The following is a 22,903-nucleotide window of genomic DNA, read 5'->3' on the forward strand; positions in this document are numbered from 1 at the left end:
ATCACCTTTTTAAGTGCCTTTTTTTTTTTCCCAGACTGCAATTTGGTACCAGACTGGCCAGGTGATGGTTTTGGTTTTCTTATATGATATGCTCTCCTTGCCTTCCTTACCTCAATGGCTGGCTTGGGGAAAACATCGTCCTTGCCGTCGTCTTTGCCGTTTTTGTCCACGGGAACCCACTCTCCATACACACTGTCTGCCTCCTTCTTCCTATGCTGAGACCCAGAGGAAACAGGGAATTCCTTGGACAGGCTGACCTGGTTTTTTGGTTGGGGTGGTGGTGCTGGTTTTATGCTGGGAGTCTGAAAGAAATAAAATGAGAAAAAGTTCAGGCTTGGAAACACACAAGAGTCGTGAGGTGGTTTTGTTGCAAACACCTGGGATTTGGTTTTTACTTACTCTGAGAGTAATAAGCCTTTATAATTAATCATTTTGGCACAGCCCTAAAAACACACAAGTGACCCACAAATTGTGCTATCACAGAAGATGAAAAACCTCTAAAAACAACTTCAGCAACCCAAAATCCCCAACCCTTCTCTCCCAGCTGACCCCATTCACACAGACAACAACCTCCACCTGCAACACAGGTATTTTATATGGAAAGCTCCAAGGTGAAAATCCTGGGCAGCAAAACATTGCCTGTGATCAAAAGCTGCCCATGAGTGGAGAGAAAACAGCTCTGAGCATTTGGGTTTCTATTCTGGCCTATTTTCAGCACCAGCCTGAGCAGATGATGCCTATGGCCTTGTTTTGCTTGGTGTTGTTAAAGTATTAAAAACCTGCAGAAATCCCTGCCAGGTTCCCTTCCAAGTGGCAAACACAGCTGGCAGCACTGGGTAATACTGGATAAAGTCCTAGGAATATGGATGGGAATGGTTTTAGGAGGGACAAAGAACAAAACTGAAAGGGTCAAAATCAAGAACAAGGGGCAGAGCAGCCCATAACCACTGCAGAGCATTCATTTCTCCTGGGAGCCTGGAAGAATTCCAAGGTTTCCTGAGCTTCCTTGTAGCCTTTTCCAACAATCTAATATAAAATCTAAATCTATTTATACCCTACACCTTACCTAAATGTGCACTACTGCTTATTTTGTGTACAAGCTCTACCTATTTATACACAAAACCAGGAATGTTATTTCTGTTTTTGCTGAGCATATTAAAGCTTTTTTAGTGCTTTATATCCTGCAAAATCAGAACAGACTTTCAACCCCCCACCCCAAATAAAACTGAAAAAAGCCCACCCACCACCCCAAGAAACCCCAAACCCCAACAAAATTTAAACAAATTCTAATCCATGCTTCAAAGCATCTGATTTCCAAGAAATGCTCACAATTTTACCAATTACCAATTGGTAAAATTGGATTACCAAATTAATCTTGATGGAATTGGGAGTTTTCCTTTTAAACTGATTAAAAAATACTCCCAGTTTCACCAATATTATCAACCCATGGTAAATTTCTATAGAATTACTTGCATTATTTAAAAAGAACCAGGATTTAAAGCTTTGAAAATATAAATAGCACTCACACTTAAATTGAAGAAAATAGGTTTGGGTTCACTCAGCTTAAAAGGATGGTTATAGAAAGGACGTTCTTCCTCCTCTTCATCAGAAACGTGAGGCTTGTTCACTATCACATCATCAGTGCTCTGAGCAATCTTCTTGCATTTCTGAAAAACAAACCAGAGGGAAATGTCAGCTCTGAGTAAACTGAACTTTCAACCCAAACTCACAAAGCACATTTCTATCAAAAAAGGGGTTTTCTTTCTTTTCTTTTCTAAACCAGCAATGGAAAATCTTTTTAGCAACAGCACCAATAGATGTACTTTGGATGTTCTGCACAAATTATCCAGCACCACCATGGCTTTGCCAGGCACTCCTTGGTTACTGACTCAGCTCTCTGGCAGAGCAGGGACCCTGCCAGAAGTGATGGCTCCAAGAGAGCTCTGATTTTCTGAGCTTTCTTTTATTCTATACATATATTTATAAAAGATTTATTTTATTCTTCTGGAATGCTGTGGTGTTGGCCAGCTACGCAAGCCACCCCCCTCTGATGTGCAACAGAACTAAAACACAGAGGTGTTAGGGAGATACCACAAACTGGGAGCAGCCTCCAAGGGGGGGAAAGAAAAAAGAGAGGAAGAAAAAGACCAAAGACAAAAAGACTTTCTCAAGGGGCCAGAATTTTATGGTTAAAATGTCTTTACTGATTTCCTACCACTTGCACTGCTCTGTGGACAGTTCTGAGTCAAAAGAACAGAAACATCACTGAACAGATCTCCGAAGATGGAAAGGGAAGGGAGGTGCAGATTTGGAGCCTGAAGATCAGCACAAGCTATGCTGGATCTTGGTCAGGGGATGTGAAAAACCACCCAGGATGTCAGCACAGGGCACCTGCACCAACTCAGCTCTTGCTCATTATTTCTGCTCCCCCAGCCCAGGCACAACTGCAGATTATCTCTCAGCACCTGGACATTGCTTCCTCTCACATTGTTTCTATGAACACAAGTTCAGAACTGTCACACTCATGATGCAATAAGAAAAAATAAAATTAAGGCACTTTTCTACTTCAGATTTTCTCCATGCTGAGGGAAGTCCAAGGCCAGGCTGGATGGGGCCTGGAGCAACCCTGGGATAGAGGAGGGTGCTCCTCCCCATGGCAGGGGGTGGGACAGGCTGAGCTTTAAAGTTCCTTCCAACTCAAGCCATACCAAAACAAAAAATCAGCAGTGAAAGCTTTGGATCTCACTGACAGGACTGCAGGGACAACCACCAATTTGTACAAAATTAGAACAGAATCAAAACCAAAAATAAAAAAAAAGCAAAATAATTTGATTTCATGCATTTCCACAGAATTTAAAAATACCAGTTTTGATGACTTAAAAGAACCTGTGGGGAGAGTAAGGGCTCAAAAGGGTGCTCAGGCCTTGGCAGGGGCTGCCTAAGGAGGTCTGGAGGTGTCCAAGGAAGGCTTGGAGGTGGCACTGAGTGCTCTGGGCTGGGGACAAGGTGGCCATGGGGCACAGCTGGCACTGCATGGGCTGGGAGGGCTCTGCCAGCCCCAGGGATTTGGGAATTCTGAACATGAGGCAGCTCCCAGGTGACAGCAGCACACAGTGACAACCTCCCACAGGCCACCAACCCCAGAGTGGCCTTTTCCAGGCTGGATGCTGCTGTTCCCCCTCACCTCAGTGAGCTCCTTCAGGGTGTCCCTCGAGGACTTCTGGTTGGCTTTGTCATCCTTCTTCTGGGACAGCAGAGGCATCAGGCTCGGGGGCAGGGGCACGCCGGACTTCGCACACATGGCGGCTGCGTTGGCCTTGGCGATCTCAAGCAGCTGGGCCTTGTCTAAAAAGATTTGGGTTTTTTCACAGAGAAGTCATTATTTTTGTAGGTTCTTGTTTTAATAATAAAGAAATGTTCCTGGCAAACTAAGTAAGATTTAACCTGCACTGTGCATTTTTTATGTTCTGTGAAAATACCTGCAATTGGACTGAGCTGCTCTAGACTTTAAGCCAGGCCTGTGCAGAAGGCAAGTGAAACTGCAAATGTAACCCAGCAGCCCAACTACAACATCCTCCAACCTCCCAAGTTCTGATGTCTCTTACTTCACTGATTCCTTCCTGTTTTAGCAATACTGAGTCCTTCCTACACAGCATAAACTCCAGAGTTTCCCCATTATCTACCTCTGGAAAGCTCTCAAACCTCTGGAGGAAGCCTCATCTCCCCAGATGTAGCCCAAAAGCTACTTACAACCACCAAACAGAAAAACAAGCTCTGAGTAAGTAAAACATGCTCTTGCTTAAAATACAGTTAGATGCAAACTGTTAACAGAACAGCATTTTGCTTTAATAAGGAGAAAAAAGACAGCCCTAAGATAGAAACAGCAAAAGAAATTAAATTAAGCCTTCTGCCAGTTTGCAAATAACTCCCTAGCTGGAAGGCTTCCATGGCAACTCTGAGGCAGGACTGGGAAGTTCAGAACCTCAAGTGCACCACAGGTGTCCTCACACACTACAAGAGCTGATCTCCCAGGTCAATCCTTCTTTCCCCTTATTAACTCATCACCCGAGAAACAACACAGCCTCTCTTCCTCCAAGCACAAAAAAAAAAGATGCAGCTCTTAAAATTTTATTTTATTTTATTTTCTGACCTGCTGCGTCTGGAATATTTTCAGAAACAAGTCTCTCTTTTCTTTAAGTTCTTACCATGGGAAAGAGGCAAGACAGTTCTGGGAACAGCTGACAACAGAGCTTGGGACTCTCCAACTGGCACCTGAATGACCTCTGTTCTCAGGAGTAAAAATTCAAAATTTTCTTACACACAAGTACTTTAAGCACTTGGCCTTTACTATTATTCAGAATGCTCCTTGAGACTGCAACACACTACTTTTATACAAAAGCTCTAGAGCCAAGGTAAAACTGACTCTAAAGAGGCTTCCATTCAAATGCTCAGCACTGATTCCTCTCCAACATAAAACTTCCTCCTGGAAGTTACAGAATGACTTCTAAGAAATCCCTTATGAATGCTCCAGAGCTAAAACCAGACTGTGCAAATCCACCCCACCACCACCTCCCCGTGGGACCAGAGAAAGCAAAGCAGTGACTTACCCAGGTCTGTGAGACGTTTGGGTGACCTGCTGGAGAACTCCGAGGACCTGGAGCGGCGCCGGTCGGGGGACCTGCTGTAGCGCCTTCTCCCCGAGGAGCGCGAGCGCCGCAGCCGGATCGGGGACCTGCTGGAGCTCCGTCTCCTGCCCCTGGACCGCGAGCGCCTCTGCCGAAGCGGGGTCCGGCTCCTGCTCCGCAATCGGAGCGATATCCTGCGGTCTCTGGAGTCGGATCTCCTCCTTCTCCTGTCGGTAGACCTCGATCGGTTCCGCTGCGACCTCTTGCGCCTGTCTCTGGACAAGGAGCGCCGCCTTCGTGACGCCGACCTTGACCTGCTTCTCCTCCTGTGCCTGGAGCGTGACAAGGAGCTGGAGCGAGATCTGGATGCTCTTCTCCGTGTGGCTGACCTGGAGCGATTCCGTCTGGAGCGCGAGTCCGTGTCGTATCTCTTGGACCTGCGCTGGGAGGACCTGGAGCGCCGGCTCCTGGACCTGCGCGATGACTCTTTGTCTGCTGCTTTCTCCACAGACTTGGACTGGCTCCTCTGGCGAGCCGTGGACCTGGAGCGTCTCCGCCGGGACCTGCGTGAGGACTCCTTGTCTGCTGTTTTCTCTACAGATGTTGACTGGCTCCTCTGGCGAGCCGTGGACCTGGAGCGTCTCCGTCTGTACCTTCGCACGGACTCCTTGTCTGCTGTTTTTTCCACAGATGTGGATCGACTCTTTTGTGGAGCAGGAGACTTTGAGTGTCTGCTTAGAGATCTCTGTGGAGACTCTTTGTCAGATGCTTTATCAACAGATTTGGATCTGGATTTTTCACGCTCAGAAGACTCAGAACGTCTGCTTTCAGGGACAAAGGAAGAGTCCTGTTCCTCTGACTGCTCAAGAGGCATGGAATCCTGCTTCTCCTCATCTGCCAAAGAAGGCTCTGCATCCTCTCCCTCCTCTTCACCACTGGAAGACTCTGACTCATGCTCATCTGATGATGTGGACTCTCTTTGTTCAGCTGTCAAGGAGGGCTCTGCATCCTCTCCTTCTTCTTCAGCAGTGGTAGACCTCGATTCAGCCCCATCAGGGGATGCAGAACGTCTGTGTTCAGCTGTCAGAGGTTCCACATCCTCAGCTTCTTCACCAGCAGTAGACCTTGACTCTTGCTCATCTGATGAGGTGGAATCCCTTTGTTCAGCTGCCGAGGAGGGTTCCACATCCTCTGCATCTTCACCAGCAGTAGATCTTGACTCCTGTTCATCTGAAGACGTGGAGTGTCTACGCTCAGCTGTCAAGGAGAGCTCCTGGTCCTCTGCTTCCTCACCAACGGTTGACCTTGACTCACGTCCATCAGGAGACACAGAGCGATGTTCAGCTGCCACATCCTCTGCTTCTTCATCAGCTGAAGACCTCGACTCATGGTCATCAGAAGATGTGGAGTGTCTACGTTCAGCTGTCAAGGAGGGCTCCCCATCTTCCACATCTTCCCCAGCAGCAGACCTCGACTCACGGTCATCAGAGGATATGGAGTCTCTTCTTTCAGCTGCCAAGGAGGTCTCTGCATCCTCTGCCTCTTCTCCAGCGGTTGACCTTGACTCGTGCTCATCAGAGGACTCAGAGCACCTACGTTCTGTTGTCAAAGGCTGCTCCAGATCCTCTGCTTCTTCACCAATGCTAGATCTTGACTCGTGCTCATCAGGGGAAGTGGAACGCCTCTCCAGATCATCCATTTCTTCATCTGCAACAGACTTCTGGTCATGGCCCTCAGGGGACAGGGATTGTCTATGCTCAGAAGTCACAGAGGACTCCAGACCCTCTTCTTCCACAGGAGACCTTGGCTCGTGACCTTCCTGATAGGAGGATGTGGAGTATCTACGCTCAGATCTCAAAGAGGGCTCCATATCCCCCGTTTCTTCACCAGGGCCCACACTGCAGTTATCAGGAGACACTGAGCGCCCTTCAGGCATTAAAGAAGGCATTGCATGATCCACCTTTTCAACAGGGGTGGAATTCAAGTCACTGCCATCAGGGGACATGGAGGCTCTGTCGTTCGGTTCCAGACTATCTACTTTTTCAACGGTGGTGAATCTCAACTCCTGCTCATCAGGAGATGCTCCATGTTCATTTTCAGGTGTTGGAGAGTGGTCCCGCACATCTGTTTTCTGAAGAGAGGTGAAACTCACCTCCTGGCTCTTGAAAAAGAGATGGTCACGTTCAGCTGTCAAAGTAGAATCCACACCCTCTGTTTCCTCAGCACGCACCAATCTTGACTCGTACTCTTCAGGTGACAGAGCATGTTCAGATGTCAGAGAAGGTTCCTTGGCTATTACTCTTTCAGCAGGGCTGGACTGCACCTCCTGAACTTCAGGAGTCATGGGACATTCACCTTCAGACAATGACAACTCCTGCCCCTCTGTTTTTCCAGCAACTGCAGGCTGCAACTCCTGGCTATCAGTGGATATTGAACTTTCACTTTCAGATGCCTGAGAATGTTCCTCCATTTCTTCTTTTTCAGCAGGACTGGATCTCAAATGATGTCTTTTGGGGGATGACTCATACTCATTTTCAGACTGCAAAGAACACTCCTGCACCTCTGCTTTTTCAGTGTAAGCACAGAGCAGCTCCTGCCCCTTGGGAGATGCAGCGTATTGGTTGTCTGGGACCAGCACTGGCTCCTGCACTGCTGTGCTTTCACTGGGGCCAGACTGCAGAACTTGGCCTTGATGGAAGATGGAACATTCACTGCCAGGTGTCAGAGAAGGTTCTTGCACCTCTTTCTCAGCAGGGCTGGCCGTCACCTCCTGGCCCTCAGGAGACTCATCATATTCACTTTCAGGCAGCAGAGAACGCTCCTGCACTTCTGGTTTTCCAGCCAAGAAAGAGGGCAATCTGTGATCTTCAGAAGATACAGCACTATCTGGAACCACAGCCTCCTCCTGCATCTCTGCCTTCTCAGGAGAGCTGGACCTCAACTCCTGGCCCACCCAGGACACGGCATGTTCATTTTCAGACACCAGAGCAGGCTGTTGTACCTGTGTCTCTTCAGCAGAGGGTGACTGCAGGTCCTGGCTGTCAATGGACTCCAGACATCTTTCTTCAGGCATCTGATAAAGCTTCCGCAGCTCTGTTTTTTCAGCAGGGGTTGATGTCAACTCCGGGCCATCAAGCCCTATTGTGTACTCATTTTCAGACACTTGAGAAGGCTCCTCAGCTCTTTCAAAAGTGGTGGATGCCAAGTCATGACCATCAGAGGCAACAGAACACCTGCTTTGCTCCTGCACCTGTACTTCTTCACTGTAGGCAGATCTCAGCTTGTAGCTATCAGGGGACGCCAGGTGTTTCAGTTCGGATGAATTCAGCATTTCTGCTTTTTCTGCAGGGACGGGTTTCAGCTCATGACTGTCGGGCAACAGCAGAACCTCACCTTCCGATGTCACAGCAGTCACTGGGGGCTGTAGTTTTTCAGGTGTGCCCACTGATTCACACCCGTCAGCAGACACGGAGAAGCCACTTTCCACTGAGAGAGAAGGCTTCTGGATCTCCACTTTTTCAACTGCAGCAGATGTCAATTTATAGCCTTCAGGCAAGATGGAACACCGGAGCTCAGATGCCACTGACAGTTCTGCACTCTCTGTTGGCTCAAAGGAGTTGTACTTTGCTTTGTGGCCATCGTGGCATATGGGAATCCCACTTTTAGACATCACCAAAGATCCTGCACCGTCTATTTTTCCAGTTAGGTATTTCGATTCGTGCATTTCCGAAGATCTGGAGCAGTCAACCTCAAGCACCTGTGGAAGCACTGGACCATCTAAAGTCTTGTCAACAGATGATCTGGACTCATGAACTTCAAAAGAAGACACTGAAATGATGTCGGCAGACACCTCAACAGAACCACACACAGATGTCAGGGAAATATCTGGAGTCTTGACTTTTTCAACAGACAAAAATCTTTGTTCATTTCCGTGTGGTGACTTAAAGGACTCGCCTGCAGACAATGGATGCTCCTCTACTGGTGCAGCGAAGCTGGATCCTGATCCATGTCCATCAGGAGGCACAAAGTGTCCACCGTCAGAAGGCAGAGAAGGCTCCTGCATCTGGCCTGACTCACAGCCATCAGGGATCACAGGGCGGATCATTTCAGGTGGCAGGAAAGGCCTCTGAGCTTCCACTGCTCCAGGGCTATCAGCCAGCTGGGAAGACTCACGTTCAGGTACTTGCAGAACCTGTGAAAGCTCTGTGTGCTCACCAGGGATATGCCGTGATTCGTGACCATCAGACAAGTTGGAGAGCCCACCTTCAGACAGCAGAGAAGATGACTGAATTTGCATGCCTCTTTTAAGAGCTGGAGGAAGCTCTGGGCCTTCTACTTCTTTGAGAGGTGCAGTTCTGGACTCATCTTCACGGGATGCAGAGACATGAAATTCTGCTACTGAAGAAGTTTCTAGTTCTCCCCGTTTTTCAACAGATGAGGATCTTGACTTGGATGTGGAGTATGGAAGTTCAGGTAGCAATGAAGACTCCAAAGCTGCTGCTTTTTCAGTTGATCCATTTTCAGATGTCATAGACAGCTCTGAATCCTGTGTTTTTTCCACAGATGTGGATCTCAGTTCCTGGTCATCTGGGGCTTTGGAGGTATCAAATTCAGATGTGGCAGAATGCTGCAAATCTGCTGTTTTTTCAACAGATGAGGACCTTTCCTCAAGGCTCTCTGAAGTTTTGGATAATCCACCTCCAAATGATGGTGGCAGGACTGGGCCATTTACTCCTTCATCATACAAAGCTACTGATGTGGGACCATTAGAGGATTTACCTTCACTTTCAGAAGATTGAGGAACATCTTTATCAAGATCTTTGGCTGACTCCTGGAGTTCAGAAGACTCCACATCCTTGCTACTAGACTGTGCTGAGGATAACTTATCTTTTTTTTCTACAGATTTGGACCTTGACTTAACACTGTCAGAGGACTTGGAACGTTTCCGTTTGGATTTTTTTGAGGACTCCTTGCGCTTTTTTTCAACAGACCTAGACCTGGACTTGTAACGTTCAGAAGATTTTGAGCGTCGACGCTTGGATTTTCGTGAGGATTCCTTCTTTTTTTCCACTGATTTGGATCGAGACTTGTAACGGTCAGAGGACTTGGAGCGCTGACGTTTAGACTTCCGCGATGATTGCTTTCGATCCCTTTTTTCTACTGACCTGGATCGAGACTTGTAGCGATCCGAGGACTTTGAGCGCTTGGACCTCCGTACAGATGCCTTCCGACCTCTTTTCTCAACAGATCTTGACCTGGATTTTGAACGATCAGAGGAACCAGACCGATGTCTAAACCTCCAGGAGTATTCTTTGCCTCCTCCCTTTTCTGAAGACCTGGATCTAGATTTTGAACGGTCAGAGGACCTGGAATGTCTGCGGCGGGATCGCCAGGAGGACAACCTCTTTTCTGCTGACCGTGACTTAGACCTGTAGCGGTCGGACGACCTGGAACGTCTCCGCCCGGACCTTCGAGAGGACAGCCGCTTCTCCACTGACCTGGACTTGGATCTGTAGCGGTCAGAAGACCTGGAACGTCTGCGCCCAGATCTTCGGGAGGACAGTCGCTTCTCTGCTGACCTGGACTTGGATCTGTAGCGGTCAGAAGACCTGGAACGTCTGCGCCCAGACCTTCGGGAGGACAGCCGCTTCTCCACTGACCGCGACTTAGACCTGTAGCGGTCGGAAGACCTGGAACGTCTGCGCCCGGATCTTCGGGAGGACAGCCGCTTCTCCACTGACCTGGACTTGGATCTGTAGCGGTCAGATGATCTGGAGCGTCTGCGTCTGGACCTTCGGGAGGACAGTCGCTTCTCCACTGACCTGGATTTAGACCTGTAGTGGTCAGATGACCTGGAACGTCTCCGTCTGGACAGTCTCTTTTCCGCTGATCTGGATTTAGACCTGTAACGGTCAGATGACCTAGAATGTCTGCGCCTGGACCGCCGGGAAGACATTCTTCTCTCCCTCTTCTCCACAGATCGGGACCTAGATTTGGAATGCTTTTTTCTGGAAACTGAATAGTTTCTGCTCCTAGAACGTGCTCTTTTAGAGGTCAAGCGCCTGGAAGTGGAACGTGATCTTGACTTCTTCTTCCGCTTCCTAGACCTGGACTGAGACTTGGAACGGCTCCTTTTCTGTTTCTTTGAATCATGTTTTTTCTCACTGGTTCTATGACTGCTTTTTTCAATAACATTCTCAAGCCTCATGAGAGTCTCCTTCATTCGTGCCGCCACATCGGGTTGCACATCAGATGTTTCCGAGTCTCTTTTCTCTGAGTCCTCTTCAGGAGTTGCTTCTTTGACATCCTCAGCCTCTGGAGTGTCTTCCAACTGGCCTTCCTCTATAAGGTCTGGACCTGCATCAGTCTCAGGTACCGGAGCTGCTTCCAAATCTTTTGTCTCTGCCTCCAATGCTACAGCTGCTTCTGCATCTTTCAGCTCTGCATCAGTCTGAGGAGCTGTTTCTAAATCTTGTGTCTCTGCTACAGGAGCCTCTGTTGAAACTTTTTCCTCTGCTGCATGTGAAGAACTAAAAACTGTTTCTGCTACTAAAGGCTCAGATGTTTGAGTCTGCTCCACATCTTCCTTCTCAATCACCATATCTTCCACCTGTTGACTCTGTACTCCTTCTACATATTGTACCTCGGCTGCCACTTCATGTTCCAGTGTGGTTTCCAGGCCTTTCACATCCCCTGGTTTTGGAACTGCTTCAGAAGATTTTATTTCAGAAGCACCCAAGATTTCTGGAGCCTCTTCTGAACTCTTCCATTCTGCAGCAGGTTTTGCGTCTACTTGAAGATCTTGTTGCTTTTCAGCATGCAAGCACTCTGGAAGAGCTGCTGAAGCATCACCCATGGGTACCTCAAGCTGTTCACCTGTTTCAGAACCTTTCACCTCTACCATTGCAGACTCTTTCACGCTCTGCAACCACGGCACTCCTCCAGCTTCTGATGCTTTCTCCATTTCTGATAGCTCAATTTGTTGTGTGCTGGTCGTCCTTGCTGCAATTTCATGCTCTACAGCAGATCCCTGAGTTTGCATATCTGCCAATTCTGTCTGTACTCCTGATGCCATACTGTTTCCTTCCACTCTGGGCAAAGACTCCAATACTGCTGCTGAATGACCTACTATTTGCTCCTGAATAGATTTTGAACTGGCATCTGAAGTTTGCACAGTTTCCAGGATTGCTTCTCTGCTCCTTGCCTCTGCTTCTGGAACATGTTCCGAATCCTTTCTCTTCCTCAGCACGTCACTTTGTGAGGGTCCTGTGTGTGTCATGATCTGAGACTGCACAACAATGGAACTCTCTGTCTGGCTTGCATGGAGAGGTTCTCTTTCTGCTGTGGCTTGCCATGGCATCACCCCCGCTGATGCCTCAGCCTCTCTAACTGGTTCCACGCTTTCACATGCAACCACAGGTTGAGGAGTCCTTTCTAAGGCGGGAAGTCCTGGACTTGCAACAGTCCCACAATGCATAGCTTCTTCTGAAGCTTTCACACCTTCTACATATAAGGACATTGAAGCTGTTGTAAAAGTTTTTGCTTCCAAAACAGCTGCTGGTCTCAGGACTCCTCCTGGACCTTGTGTGTTTTCCTTCTGCAAAGACAGGGAAGGTGCCAAACCTCTCTGTGATTCACTCTCAGGTCTTGATTCTTTCAGCAATGAAGCACCTTCCGAATCCTTTGCTTGTGGACTTCTAAAACCCTCTGCCATCTGGACTTCTGAAGCTGTTCGGGGAATGAAGGTCTGTACAACCGCTGCAGGTTCTGAAGTTGCTCCTAATCCTTTTGCCTCTGCAACTACGTTCATACCTGTCAATCCTGCTGGAAGTGCGGATCCCTGGGTTCTGTCCACACTCTTTGTATCTGCCAAGACTCCATGTTGTAGGAACATTCCTGATGTACCCAGAGCTGTTGCAGAACCAGTGGTACCTTCCACACTTTTGCCTTGCAGACTTTCATGAGCTGCTCTGACATCTTTTGCTACAACACCCACAGGTTCCATGGTTGTTTCTAAAGCTTTCACACTTCCCATAGCTGGTTCTGTATCCTTCATTTTTGAAACAGTTCCTGGTCCTGGAGGTGTTTTGGCACTTATTTCCATGTGGGTCACAGGGGTGGCTGCAGATATTGTCACAGGATGTTGCAAAGGTACGCCAGCTTTCAGAACACTGGAAGCATCCAGAGGGCTGCCCTGCGTCATGCTCAAACTCCCAGATATAACTGAGGGTTGCAGGGAGGGCTCCAGAGTTCTGCTCACACCCCCCACTTCTGAAGGTTTCTCCACACTTCTCACATTTCCCATGTGCAGAGATTTTTCAGTTGTTTCTGGAATTTTCATTTCTTGGCCAGCCACAGACACGTGAGCTACAGTCACAGCACTTGGATGTGCCCAATTTGCAGGTGTAGGGGTTGTTGTCACACCACTTGCCAAGGACACGGATTCTGAAGCTGTTTCCAGCCCCTGTGCTGCACTCTGTGCCACAGGCTGATGAGACGCTTCCGAGTAAGTCACCACCTCCATGGTCTCAGGCTCCAGAGCTGCGTCTGAAGCTTTTACTTCCCCAATGCCTTGAGATTTCAGAGTGACTTCTGCACCTCCTAGTGCTTCTACTGAACCTTTCTGAATCTCGGACTTACTGACAATTCCAGATGGGATGCTGGACCAAGTATTATTTCCAGTATCAACAACACTGGCATTAATAGCTACAGGATAAATATTTTCATGGGACTGTTGAATTTGTTCTTCGCTAGTGCAAATTCTAGTTTGAGCTATACTAGTATTTTCAGGGATATTAGACTGGATGCTTTCTAAATTAAATGGAGGATTTGCTGCACACAAAGTCCCCTCCCCACTTCCAAGATTTTCTGCAGATTGCTGAGAATCAGTCACTGAATGAGAAACAAGTCCTAAAGCTTGATTATCAAGCCCCTCAGCTGGTTTGGAGCACAGTTCTGGCTGCACGTGGCCAGCCAAGTTTGGATCTGCAAACACTCCATGCTGTACATTCAGTTGGGAGCTGGGCTGCTCTGGCACCAAGTGAGGGGCCGGCTGCACGCCTGCAGGTTCTCCGGGACGTGCACTCAACTTGGATTCCTTTGGTTGCTTTTTATGCTTTTTCTCTTTCTTCCTTTTCTTCTTCTTTTTCTTCTTCTTCTTGCTTTTGTGCTTCTTGTTTTTCTTTGCTTTTTTCCTAGGAATTTCATCTTCACCAGTAGAGCTCCTTTTTGTAGACTGAGTACTATTTTTCACAGTATTTTTGTCTACATCTAGAAAAAATGACATTTACCCTGTAAACATTTGTAAGACTGCATATATAAAATTCTTTCAGAGTACTTGTGAAGTACATGGACAGAGGTACAAAACAATTAAACTTGCAAACCACGCCCAGTTACTGAACTACCATGCACAAACAGCACACACTCCCTCCCTTTCCAGCTCTCTTTCCTTCCTCACAGAGTTACTTTAAGTAATAAAACACTTATTTCAAAAAATTACCCAACTCTTTGTTAGTCAGGACAGAGGCCCAGAGGGAACACAGCTCTTTCCAAGTAGTATCACAGTCATGGAATGGTTTGGGTTGGGAAGGACCTCAAAGCTCATCTTGTTCCACTCCCTGCCATGGACAGGGACACCTTCCCTGTGCCAGGCTGCTCCAGCCCCAGTGTCCAGCCTGGCCTTGGGCACTGCCAGGGATCCAGGGGCAGCCCCAGCTGCTCTGGGCACCCTGTGCCAGGGCCTCACCACTCTCATAGGGAAGAATCTTCTCCTAATGCATGAACTAACCCTGCCCTCTGGCAGTGAAAAGCCAATCCCTTGAAGAAGGGAAGAGAGAATGATTCTGGGAGCTACCACCCTGTCACAGCCTCACCTCTGTGCTGGGAAGATCATGGAACAGATCCTCCTAGAAGCTCTGCTAAGGCACATGGAGGACAGGGATGTGAACTGAAACAACCAGCATGGCTTCACAAAGGGAAAAACCTGTCTGACCTTCTGTGGAAGACTGGCTACACCAGTGGGCAGGGGAAGAGCTACAGATGGTATTTATGTGGACTTCTCTAAAGTATTTGACCCAGTGCCCCCACAGCATTCTTGTCTCCAAACTGGAATGAAGAATTTGACATTGGTGCATTAACAGTTGTTTGGATGGTCACATCCAGAGGACACTGGTCAAAAGCTCAGAGTCCCGATGGACATCAGTGACCAGTGGTGTCCCTCAGGACACCATACTGAGACCAGTGCTACTTAATAGCTTCATTAATGAATCAGTGTTACTTAATATCTTCATTAATGACAGGAGGATCAAGTGCACACTCAGCAGGTTTGAAGGTGACACGAAGCTGCGGGCGCAGGCGACACCTCTAAAGGATGGGGCCACCCAGAAGGATCTGGACAAACTCAAGAAGTGCCCCATGGGAATCTGCTGAGGTTTAACAAGGCCAGGGGCTGCACTTGAGTTGGGACAATCCCTGGCATCAACTCAGGCTGGGATGAGCAGATGGAGCAGCCCTGGGAGAGCTGGACCTGCTCCAGCCCAGAGCCCCCAGCTGGGATCAGGAGAGGGACTGGGATTGTGTCCCTGTGTCCCCTCAGGTGAGAGCCCACCTGCAGAGCTGCCCCAGCCCTGTCCCAGCCCAGGAGGAGCTGGAGCTGCTGCAGAGAGCCCAGAGGAGGCTCCAGGATGAGCAGAGGGATGGAGCAGCTCTGCTGGCAGGAAAGGCTGGCACAGCTGGCATTGTTCACCTAGAGAGACTACAGGTGACCTAGCCGTAACCCTCCAGCATCTGGAAGAATAGTAAAGGTGGTGGAAGACTATTGACAAGAGCCTGGAGTGACAGGACAAGGGACAGTGCGTGCAAAATGAGGGAGAGTAGGGTTAGATAAGATCTCAGGAAAAAATTCTCATCTGTGAGGGAGGTGAGGCCCTGGCACAGGCTGCTCAGGGAAGCTGTCCCATCCCTGGAAGTGTTCAAGGCCAGGCTTGACAGGGTTTGGAATAACCCTGGATTGTGGAAGGTGTCCCTGCTCATGTCAGGCGGTTTGGAACGAGACAATCCACAAGGTCCTCCTCCAACCAAACCATTTCATGACTTGCCTGCATGCCCTGGAAATTGTCTCTCTCCAGCTTTCCTGGGCTCCTGCAGGCCCTGCAAGGCCAACCTGAGCTCAGCCCAAAGCTTCTCCTGTGCAGGTGAACAATGCCAGCTGTGCCAGCCTTTCCTGCCAGCAGAGCTGCTCCATCCCTCTGCTCATCCTGGAGCCTCCTCTGGGCTCTCTGCAGCAGCTCCAGCTCCTCCCTGTGCTGGGACAGGGCTGGGGCAGCTCTCAGGTGGGCTCTCACCTGAGGGGGCACAGGGGCTGGATGTCCCTCCACCCACACTCTGGGGCAGCATGTTCTAACAGCAGGCTGGAGATGTGCCTTCAAACCCCCAATGCTGCACATGGAAGATTAATAGGAATTCCCATTTTACAAACAAATTACCAAAGTGAGGATTTATGCTACAAGACCTGAGCAGCCACTCTCCTCTGCTGTGCTTTAACCCCTGAGTGCAGTGTTGCTACTGCGTTAGAAATTCCTTGTGTATTTACTGACCAAGTTACTCACTAGGGTCTAACAAGTTTGGGAAAAGAGCATCTACATCCCCAGTCCCAAACCCACTTTAAGACACTGCAGGCTGGAACAGCTACTGGGACAGGCATGACTGCAGCTGCAAAGCTGCATGCTCCTCTGAGAATGTTGCTTCCAACAGGAAAGTAACAAATACAGATGCCTGTGGGGACAAGCAAATCACTGATGGGGAAGGGAAAGAGGGAGTCTGGGGTTTCCATCACCAGGAAGGGAAAGAGGGAGTCTGGGGTTTCCATCACCACCTCTTAGCTCTGTACCTCACTTCCCTCTGGATTTAACCTTTGTTAGGTTCTTGCCCTTCTGGAGCCCTAGTGCCATGTTTTCAGGAGAAAGGCACTTCATTAAAGGCAACTTGCTGGGATTTCCATGAAAAATGAGCTGTACATTGGAGTCTGATTGCATGTTCCCCTTTCAATGATTCTATTTATACAAGCCAGGGCTGCAACACAGACCCTCCAATTAGAATCTGTGATCCCAAAGTTTACTATTTTCCAGTATCCAAAATCTTTCAAAAGCATTTGGTAATTGCAATACTGTAAAATGAACACGACTGGGAATTCCACAACAAGTATAGCAGGTACATATTTATGGGATAAACAACTTAGAAATAGTTTTTGCACCAACATTGCTTTGAATGCATTGAGAGAACAGAAAAGGAGAGTCAAATTTATGGACAAAATGCCCAGCCCACAGCTGTTATTCAGTGGGTGAGCAACTGGCCCACGGGTTGGGCACCAACGGTGACAGTGACGGGGGTGACATGGGGTTGGGGACAAGGTGGCCATGGGGCTCTGCAGAGCTCCATTCTCAGCCCAGATCTCTTCAACATCTTCACTAACAGCCTGGACACAGGACTCAAGGGGATAATTAGTCTGCTGAGGACACCAAACGGGATGGGGCTGTTGACTCTCCTGAGGGCGGAGAAGCCCTGCAGAAAGATCCCAACAAATCAGAGACTGGCAATCCCCAACCGTGTGGAGCGTAACAGAGGAAGTGCTGGACTGGGCAAGCCTGGCTGTGCGGATGGAGAGCAGCTCTGGGAAGGGCCCCGGGGGTCCTGGTCTGTGGCCAGCTGGAACTGAGTCAGCAGAGCCCTGGCAACCAGGAGGGACATGAAAATGGTGGGGAAGGGCCTGGAGGGGCCCCGAGGTGCCCTGGCCAGCCCAGCCTGGAGCAGCCTGAGGGCAGAGCTCCCCGGGGCTGCAGCTCCTCCCGAGGGCAGCGCAGGGACAGCTCCAGCTCTGCTCTGGGACAGGGACAGCACCAGGGAGCGCCTGGGGCTGGGCCAGGCCAGGCTGCAGGGCAGGGAAAGGCTCTTCCCCAGAGGTGCTGGCACTGCCCAGGCTGCCCCGGGAATGGGCACGGCCCCGAGGCTGCCAGAGCTCCAGGAGCCTTTGGCCAGCGCTGCCAGGGGTGCCCAGGCTGGGCTTGGGGGGTCTGGGCAGGGCAGGGCTGGCACTGGGGGGTCCCTACAGCTCAGGATATTCTGGGATTCTATAAAATGAACTGTTCTGCAAAGATAATTAATTAGATTCAGATAATCAGATAATGCCCGTTTCCAACTCCTTTTCAGAGATGGACAGTGGGAACATTTGCCACAGGTGAGTTTATTAACTTCCAAATTAACACCTCTCATTTCTTTATTACCACGTCACCTTGCCTCAGTCCTCCACACAAGAACAGAACAAAAAATAAACAAAAATAAAAATCACATCACCAAACAAAACCAACAAAAACCACTAACCAACCAAGAACCACGCAAACCTCCCCATGTCAGCCCCAAGTGCTGCTCCTGCAGCATAAATTAAAAACTTGAAAATTAAAACTTGAAAATGCTCAAGGTACACAAACCACTGAGCAAAAAGCCTCAGAGCAATCCCAAACCCCTGCCAGCAGCATCTTTGAAATTAACACTTTTCTGTGCTGCCTCTGGAACTGTACTCACCCAGCACACTGCAGTCACCTGTGTTTGAACTCCCAAAAATGAGAAATGCAGTAATTACAGCTTTCATCACCTCACCAACCCTCCACAGTCAGAATTCTACAGCAAGGACCAGTCCCACAAGAGGGGACACTCAGATGTGACTTTTTAGCCTTAAAATCTAGTAATTTATTCAAGATCTGAGAGTGACACATCAAAATCCCTTTGCAAGACTGCAATGTAAGTACCTATACTTTAAAACAGCAAATCATCTTTTGACTGAACGGTTCATCACAGATCTGTTTTGTAATAAATCTTCTTTCAAAATAATCCTGAAAACCAACCCAAAGCAGAAACTGCTGCTATCAGCATCAGCTGTGGTACTAAGAACAGTTCAGAGACCCTGGAGTAAAGATATATAGATAAAAAATTCAGAATTTATGGACATATAAATGCATGCATAAATATGGAAAATATTCATCTGTTTTAGTGCTGGAAAGAAAAAACTCCAACTTTTCCCCATAGCAATGCTTACATATAACCAGCTCAGTTTTTAAATTATGTGTTCCTCTGGTCAGCTCTGGATGTAAAATCACAGCAAAGAAAATATTTAACCACATTTAACACACAATGCTGCCAGAGGAGCAGCTCCAGGAAGCACATTTTCCCCTCTACAAATCTGACTCCATTTCAGGCACACTCACAACCTTCTTACCAAGAAGAGATTTGCCAGAGGGAGTTTTATTACCTGGGTTGCACTGCAGCTCTGTCCCGAGGGCTCCGGAGAGCACTTCCTCTATTTTCTGCACTATCTGTTCACCCTGGCAACTCCCAGCAGCTCCAGAGGCTTCGGAAGGCCCGGCCTGCTCAGCTGGGATTGTGTCACCATTGGGCTGGCCTTCCACCGTTGCACTAACCAAAAAAAAAAAAAAAAACAAACCATAATCAATTTAATACAAGCAATTTTGAGCCTTTTTTTGGACACGTTTTGTCGTTCACATACACTTGTTATACCCAGCTCTTCAGAGCAGTATTTCAGGCTCCTGAAAAAGGCGTGCTCTTAGGGAAAACTCTGCCTTTGGATTAATTATCACTTTTTCAGCCCGGACACTCTGTGAGTGCTGAGGCTAAGACACAAGGGGAAAAAAATCACGTTCTGGAATGTGCCACATGCCCCGTGCTCCTACGACCTTGTAGGGGTTTCCTCTACAAAATAAATACACGCTGTGCGCTCTTTTCCAGTTTTTCCTCGCTCTTACCAAGATTTTCCTTCTTTTACGAGATAAACTCGGCAAATTTAGCCGTAAATCAGACAAGCCATACAGGCGCCTGCCCGACGGGAGGACAGCACCGAAACCGGGCAGGGAGCAGGCGGGCGCGTCCCCCGAGCGTCTTTTCTCGGTCCCCGGGCCGTGTTTCCCTCAGGGCGCCCGCACGGCCGCGACCCCACCGGCCCCGCCATGTTGCCGCCGACACGACCCTCAGGCCGCGGCCCGTCTCTGTCCGCCCCGCGCCCTTCCCCGCCGCTCCCCACCGCCGCGTTACCCGCCGTGCTGCTGCTGCTGCTCCTCCTGGATCTCCCGGAATTTGCTGACCACAAAGGACCGAAGGATCTGCTCGATATTCGTCGCCATGACACCCCCCCTTCCTTCCTGCCCCGACGCGAGGCCTCCAGCATCCCACAGTGCACCGCGGCCCCGGGCGCGCGCTGACGTCCCCCCTGTAAGCCCCCTCGTGATTGGCCGCGTTCTCTGTAAGCCCTCTCGCCATTGGCCGAGGCGGCGTGCGGCGGCGAACGGCCGCTCTAGCGCGGCGCACGGGCCATAGAGCAGCGGCGGGTTCCGGCGGGGGGGGGGGAGGAAGGTCTCGTGTCCCCTCAGCCGCCGCCGCCATGTTGTGGCGCTCCCGCCGCCCCCCCGCGCTCCGCGCCTGCCGCCGCCGCCACCGGCAAAGCCGCCCCCGGCGCGTCCCCGTCCCCCAGTGAAAGCACTAAAGCAGTCCCCGGCGCCCCGCGCCCGCACCGCCGCCTGGCGCAGACCCTTTCCCCACACAGACCCGCCGCCCCGCCGCCGCCGCTCGCGGCCCCTCTCGCGCCCCGTACGCCGCCTCCGAGCCCCCGCGGCCCCGCGGAGGGCAGGGAAAGGCACCGCGGCCCCACGACCGCCGGTCCCGTCCCCCCGCGCTCCCGCACACCCTTCCCCGGCGCCCTGGAGTCCCCGCGGCCGCTGCTTACCCGGCCGAGGCCATGGCGGGCTGAGGCGCGGCGCCGGCGGGTGCGAGCGGGAGCGATTCCATCGGTGCCCATGGAGCGGGGCCGAGCCCCGCGTGTGCTCCGGGCGGGCGGCGGCTCTCAGGGGGCTCCGGCCGCACGCGGGCGGTGCTGCGGCTGCTGCTGCATCACCGCGGGGCCCTCAGCCCCGGCTCCATGCGAGAGGCGCCCGCCCGCGCTCCCTCCCTCCCCCTCCGCCCGGCAGTGACACGCACATGTGCTCCGGGGGCTGGCAAGCGGGGCCGCGAAAATTAAAGGAACAAAGGGGGGAAACCCAAGGGAGGTGGATAAATAAAGTGCGCCTTTTGCCCGCCTGGGATAGTCGGAGCTTCTCTGGCGGTGGTGGAGCGCACCGAAATGAGTTTGTCCAGAGTACAGCCACCCTGGGGACCCCTTCAGTGCTGCCCATGATGCCTTGATCAAATCAAATTTTAATTATATGGGTTCAAACAGGCTGTAAAAACGAATAACCCCACACAGTTTCTGTAGTAGTAAGTTTGGGGAGTTAGTTGACCTGAAATAAATTTAAAATACCTCCAAACCTGATCTGGTGAGTGTGTGAAAAATGTGTATTTTATGGTTGGTTTTTCGCAAGTATTAAAATGAATAATGTACGTGTTATGTTAGAAAGTTATGCTGTATTAATTTTCTTAAGTAGTGTGTTAAATATAGATTTAGGTTATAACATAATATTTAAATAGAAACTATGCTATGTAAGATATTTTTTTAAGAAAGGGTTTGCACCAGATAGCAGCTACAGGACACTTAAATCCTTCAGAGAAATGGAATTTGTTGCTCCCTTATTAGCGGAAAACTAAATTCTTCCCACCTTGCTCAGACAGGAAGACGGCATGAGGATTAAGAAGGTGACAGTGACCAGACAGAATCCTGTGTTTGAATTGAATTATGCATCATGTATGAGATGTATGAATATGCAACAGGCATATTTTAAGGATTAATCCTCTGTTTATGGGTGTCCTTTTTCAGGCTTGTGTTGCCCAGAAAAAGGTACCTGGACATCCATAACTCTGTTTTTATTGTCTCATATTGTCCCAATCTCAATTGTTCAAATTTTCTTACTCTAATTATATTACTATTTTTATAACCATTTTATTACTATTAAACTTTTAAAATTTTAAAACCAAGTGATTGGCGTTTTTCACAAGTGGCATCCTTGTTCATGGCAATTACTAAATGGTCTTTAAGGTCCCTTCAAATCCAAACTGTTAAGAATGGAACACTATGAAAACCCAAGAAAAACTTTAATTACTGCTGGGGTCTAAAAATTTTCACTGTCAATATTGTTTAGTTATCACTTACAAGACCCCTTAAAAGCAGCATCATTCTTCACTATGTCCTGCTGATCTGCCTTAATATTGACTTTGGAGAAAAAAAAAAGAATCAGAGACTTGGATCAATTTGCTTACTTTTTGTCACACTCGATTTATTCAATTTAAAATATAAAGTAGTTACACTTAAGAAGTCCTTTTACCTGTTCATGCCATGGTCACATTAATATCTGTTAGATTTACTGGTAGAACACTATGTAATTTTTTATATCAAAGTAAAGGCTGAAAATGTTTCAGTTGAACAATTTGAGATATATTTAGACTCAGCTGATGCAAATGGCCTTTTCTCAACCAGGCATGTCGAAAAACATGAAGAAAGGTGCCCCAAAAATCCAGAGAAGGACTTTGGAGTGTGCTGCATGTTTCCCTCTGACTCCTTACAAACAAAACAAATGTGATAATTGCAAAAAGTCCCTTCTCGTACACATGAGGATGCACAGCCCTCAAAATATGCGAAAATAACTGTTCTCTCCATCTCTGCTTGCTGAATAAACTCTCTTTACTTAAAATATTTTATTCGGTTTCAGCGTCAAATGTTTTTCAGATTAATTAAATATTTTACTTTCATCTTGTCAAGACCAGTGATTGTTGCTGGTAATGTTCAGTTAGTAAAACATTACTATTACAGTAGTAGTTCTGCTGCAAGCATCAATACTACTTAGAGCATTTATTCAAGTGACTTTCCCTTTCAAAGCAGGAGTCTGTTCTAGGGTGTGCTTAAATATGCAAAAAAACCCATTAAACCTTATTTCCTAAGGTAGTTTACAAAGAACAGCGATGTTTTCACATTACAGCTCTCAAAGGGAGGAAAACTGTGGATGAAATCTTGTTTTATTAACAGTATTAATGAAGGATGCTGGAATTCTCCCCCCTCATCATAGTACAAAACACTGAGCACTTCCAGCATCCTAGCACAACTGTAAGGCTAAATGAGACTGAACGTCGCCCAATACTCTTTGGTTTCCTAAAGCAGAAAGTCCCTATGTGGGACAAACTAAGGATGTGGTATTTCAAGGGATGTAGAGACAAAACCTTTGCACAGCCCTCAGCCCCAGAGGTGATGGGTAAAGAAAAAGCAATCTACGCATCCCTAAGGTCTTTGGGCCGCG

The 22,903-nt window shown here is 48.8% G+C and overlaps 1 protein-coding gene across 4 annotated transcripts in view; it reads right to left on the reverse strand.

Moving 5' to 3' along the window:
- Positions 1-20,639, reverse strand: part of SON (SON DNA and RNA binding protein) — a 36,979-nt gene extending 16,340 nt beyond the window's left edge. For 2 of the 4 annotated variants that reach the window (XR_010354083.1, XM_064405299.1), the window contains exons 1-6: positions 19,722-19,876; positions 18,925-19,088; positions 4,608-13,895; positions 3,185-3,345; positions 1,527-1,667; positions 111-302 (exon numbers count right to left, since the gene is read on the reverse strand). Coding sequence is in view for 3 of the 4 variants with exons in the window: in XM_064405299.1 (XP_064261369.1) it covers positions 111-302; positions 1,527-1,667; positions 3,185-3,345; positions 4,608-13,895; positions 18,925-19,088; positions 19,722-19,810 (10,035 nt within the window). In the remaining variant the exon portion in view is untranslated. Of the gene's footprint in view, positions 1-110; positions 303-1,526; positions 1,668-3,184; positions 3,346-4,607; positions 13,896-18,924; positions 19,089-19,721; positions 19,877-20,409 lie in introns of those variants that run through there. The other 2 variants (XM_064405314.1, XM_064405306.1) reach the window with 2 other exon arrangements.
- Between the last annotated feature and the right edge of the window lie 2,264 nt (positions 20,640-22,903).

The sequence above is a fragment of the Passer domesticus genome, chromosome 2 (genome assembly GCF_036417665.1).
Source record: "Passer domesticus isolate bPasDom1 chromosome 2, bPasDom1.hap1, whole genome shotgun sequence".
In the NCBI taxonomy this organism is placed as follows: Eukaryota; Metazoa; Chordata; class Aves; order Passeriformes; family Passeridae; genus Passer; species Passer domesticus.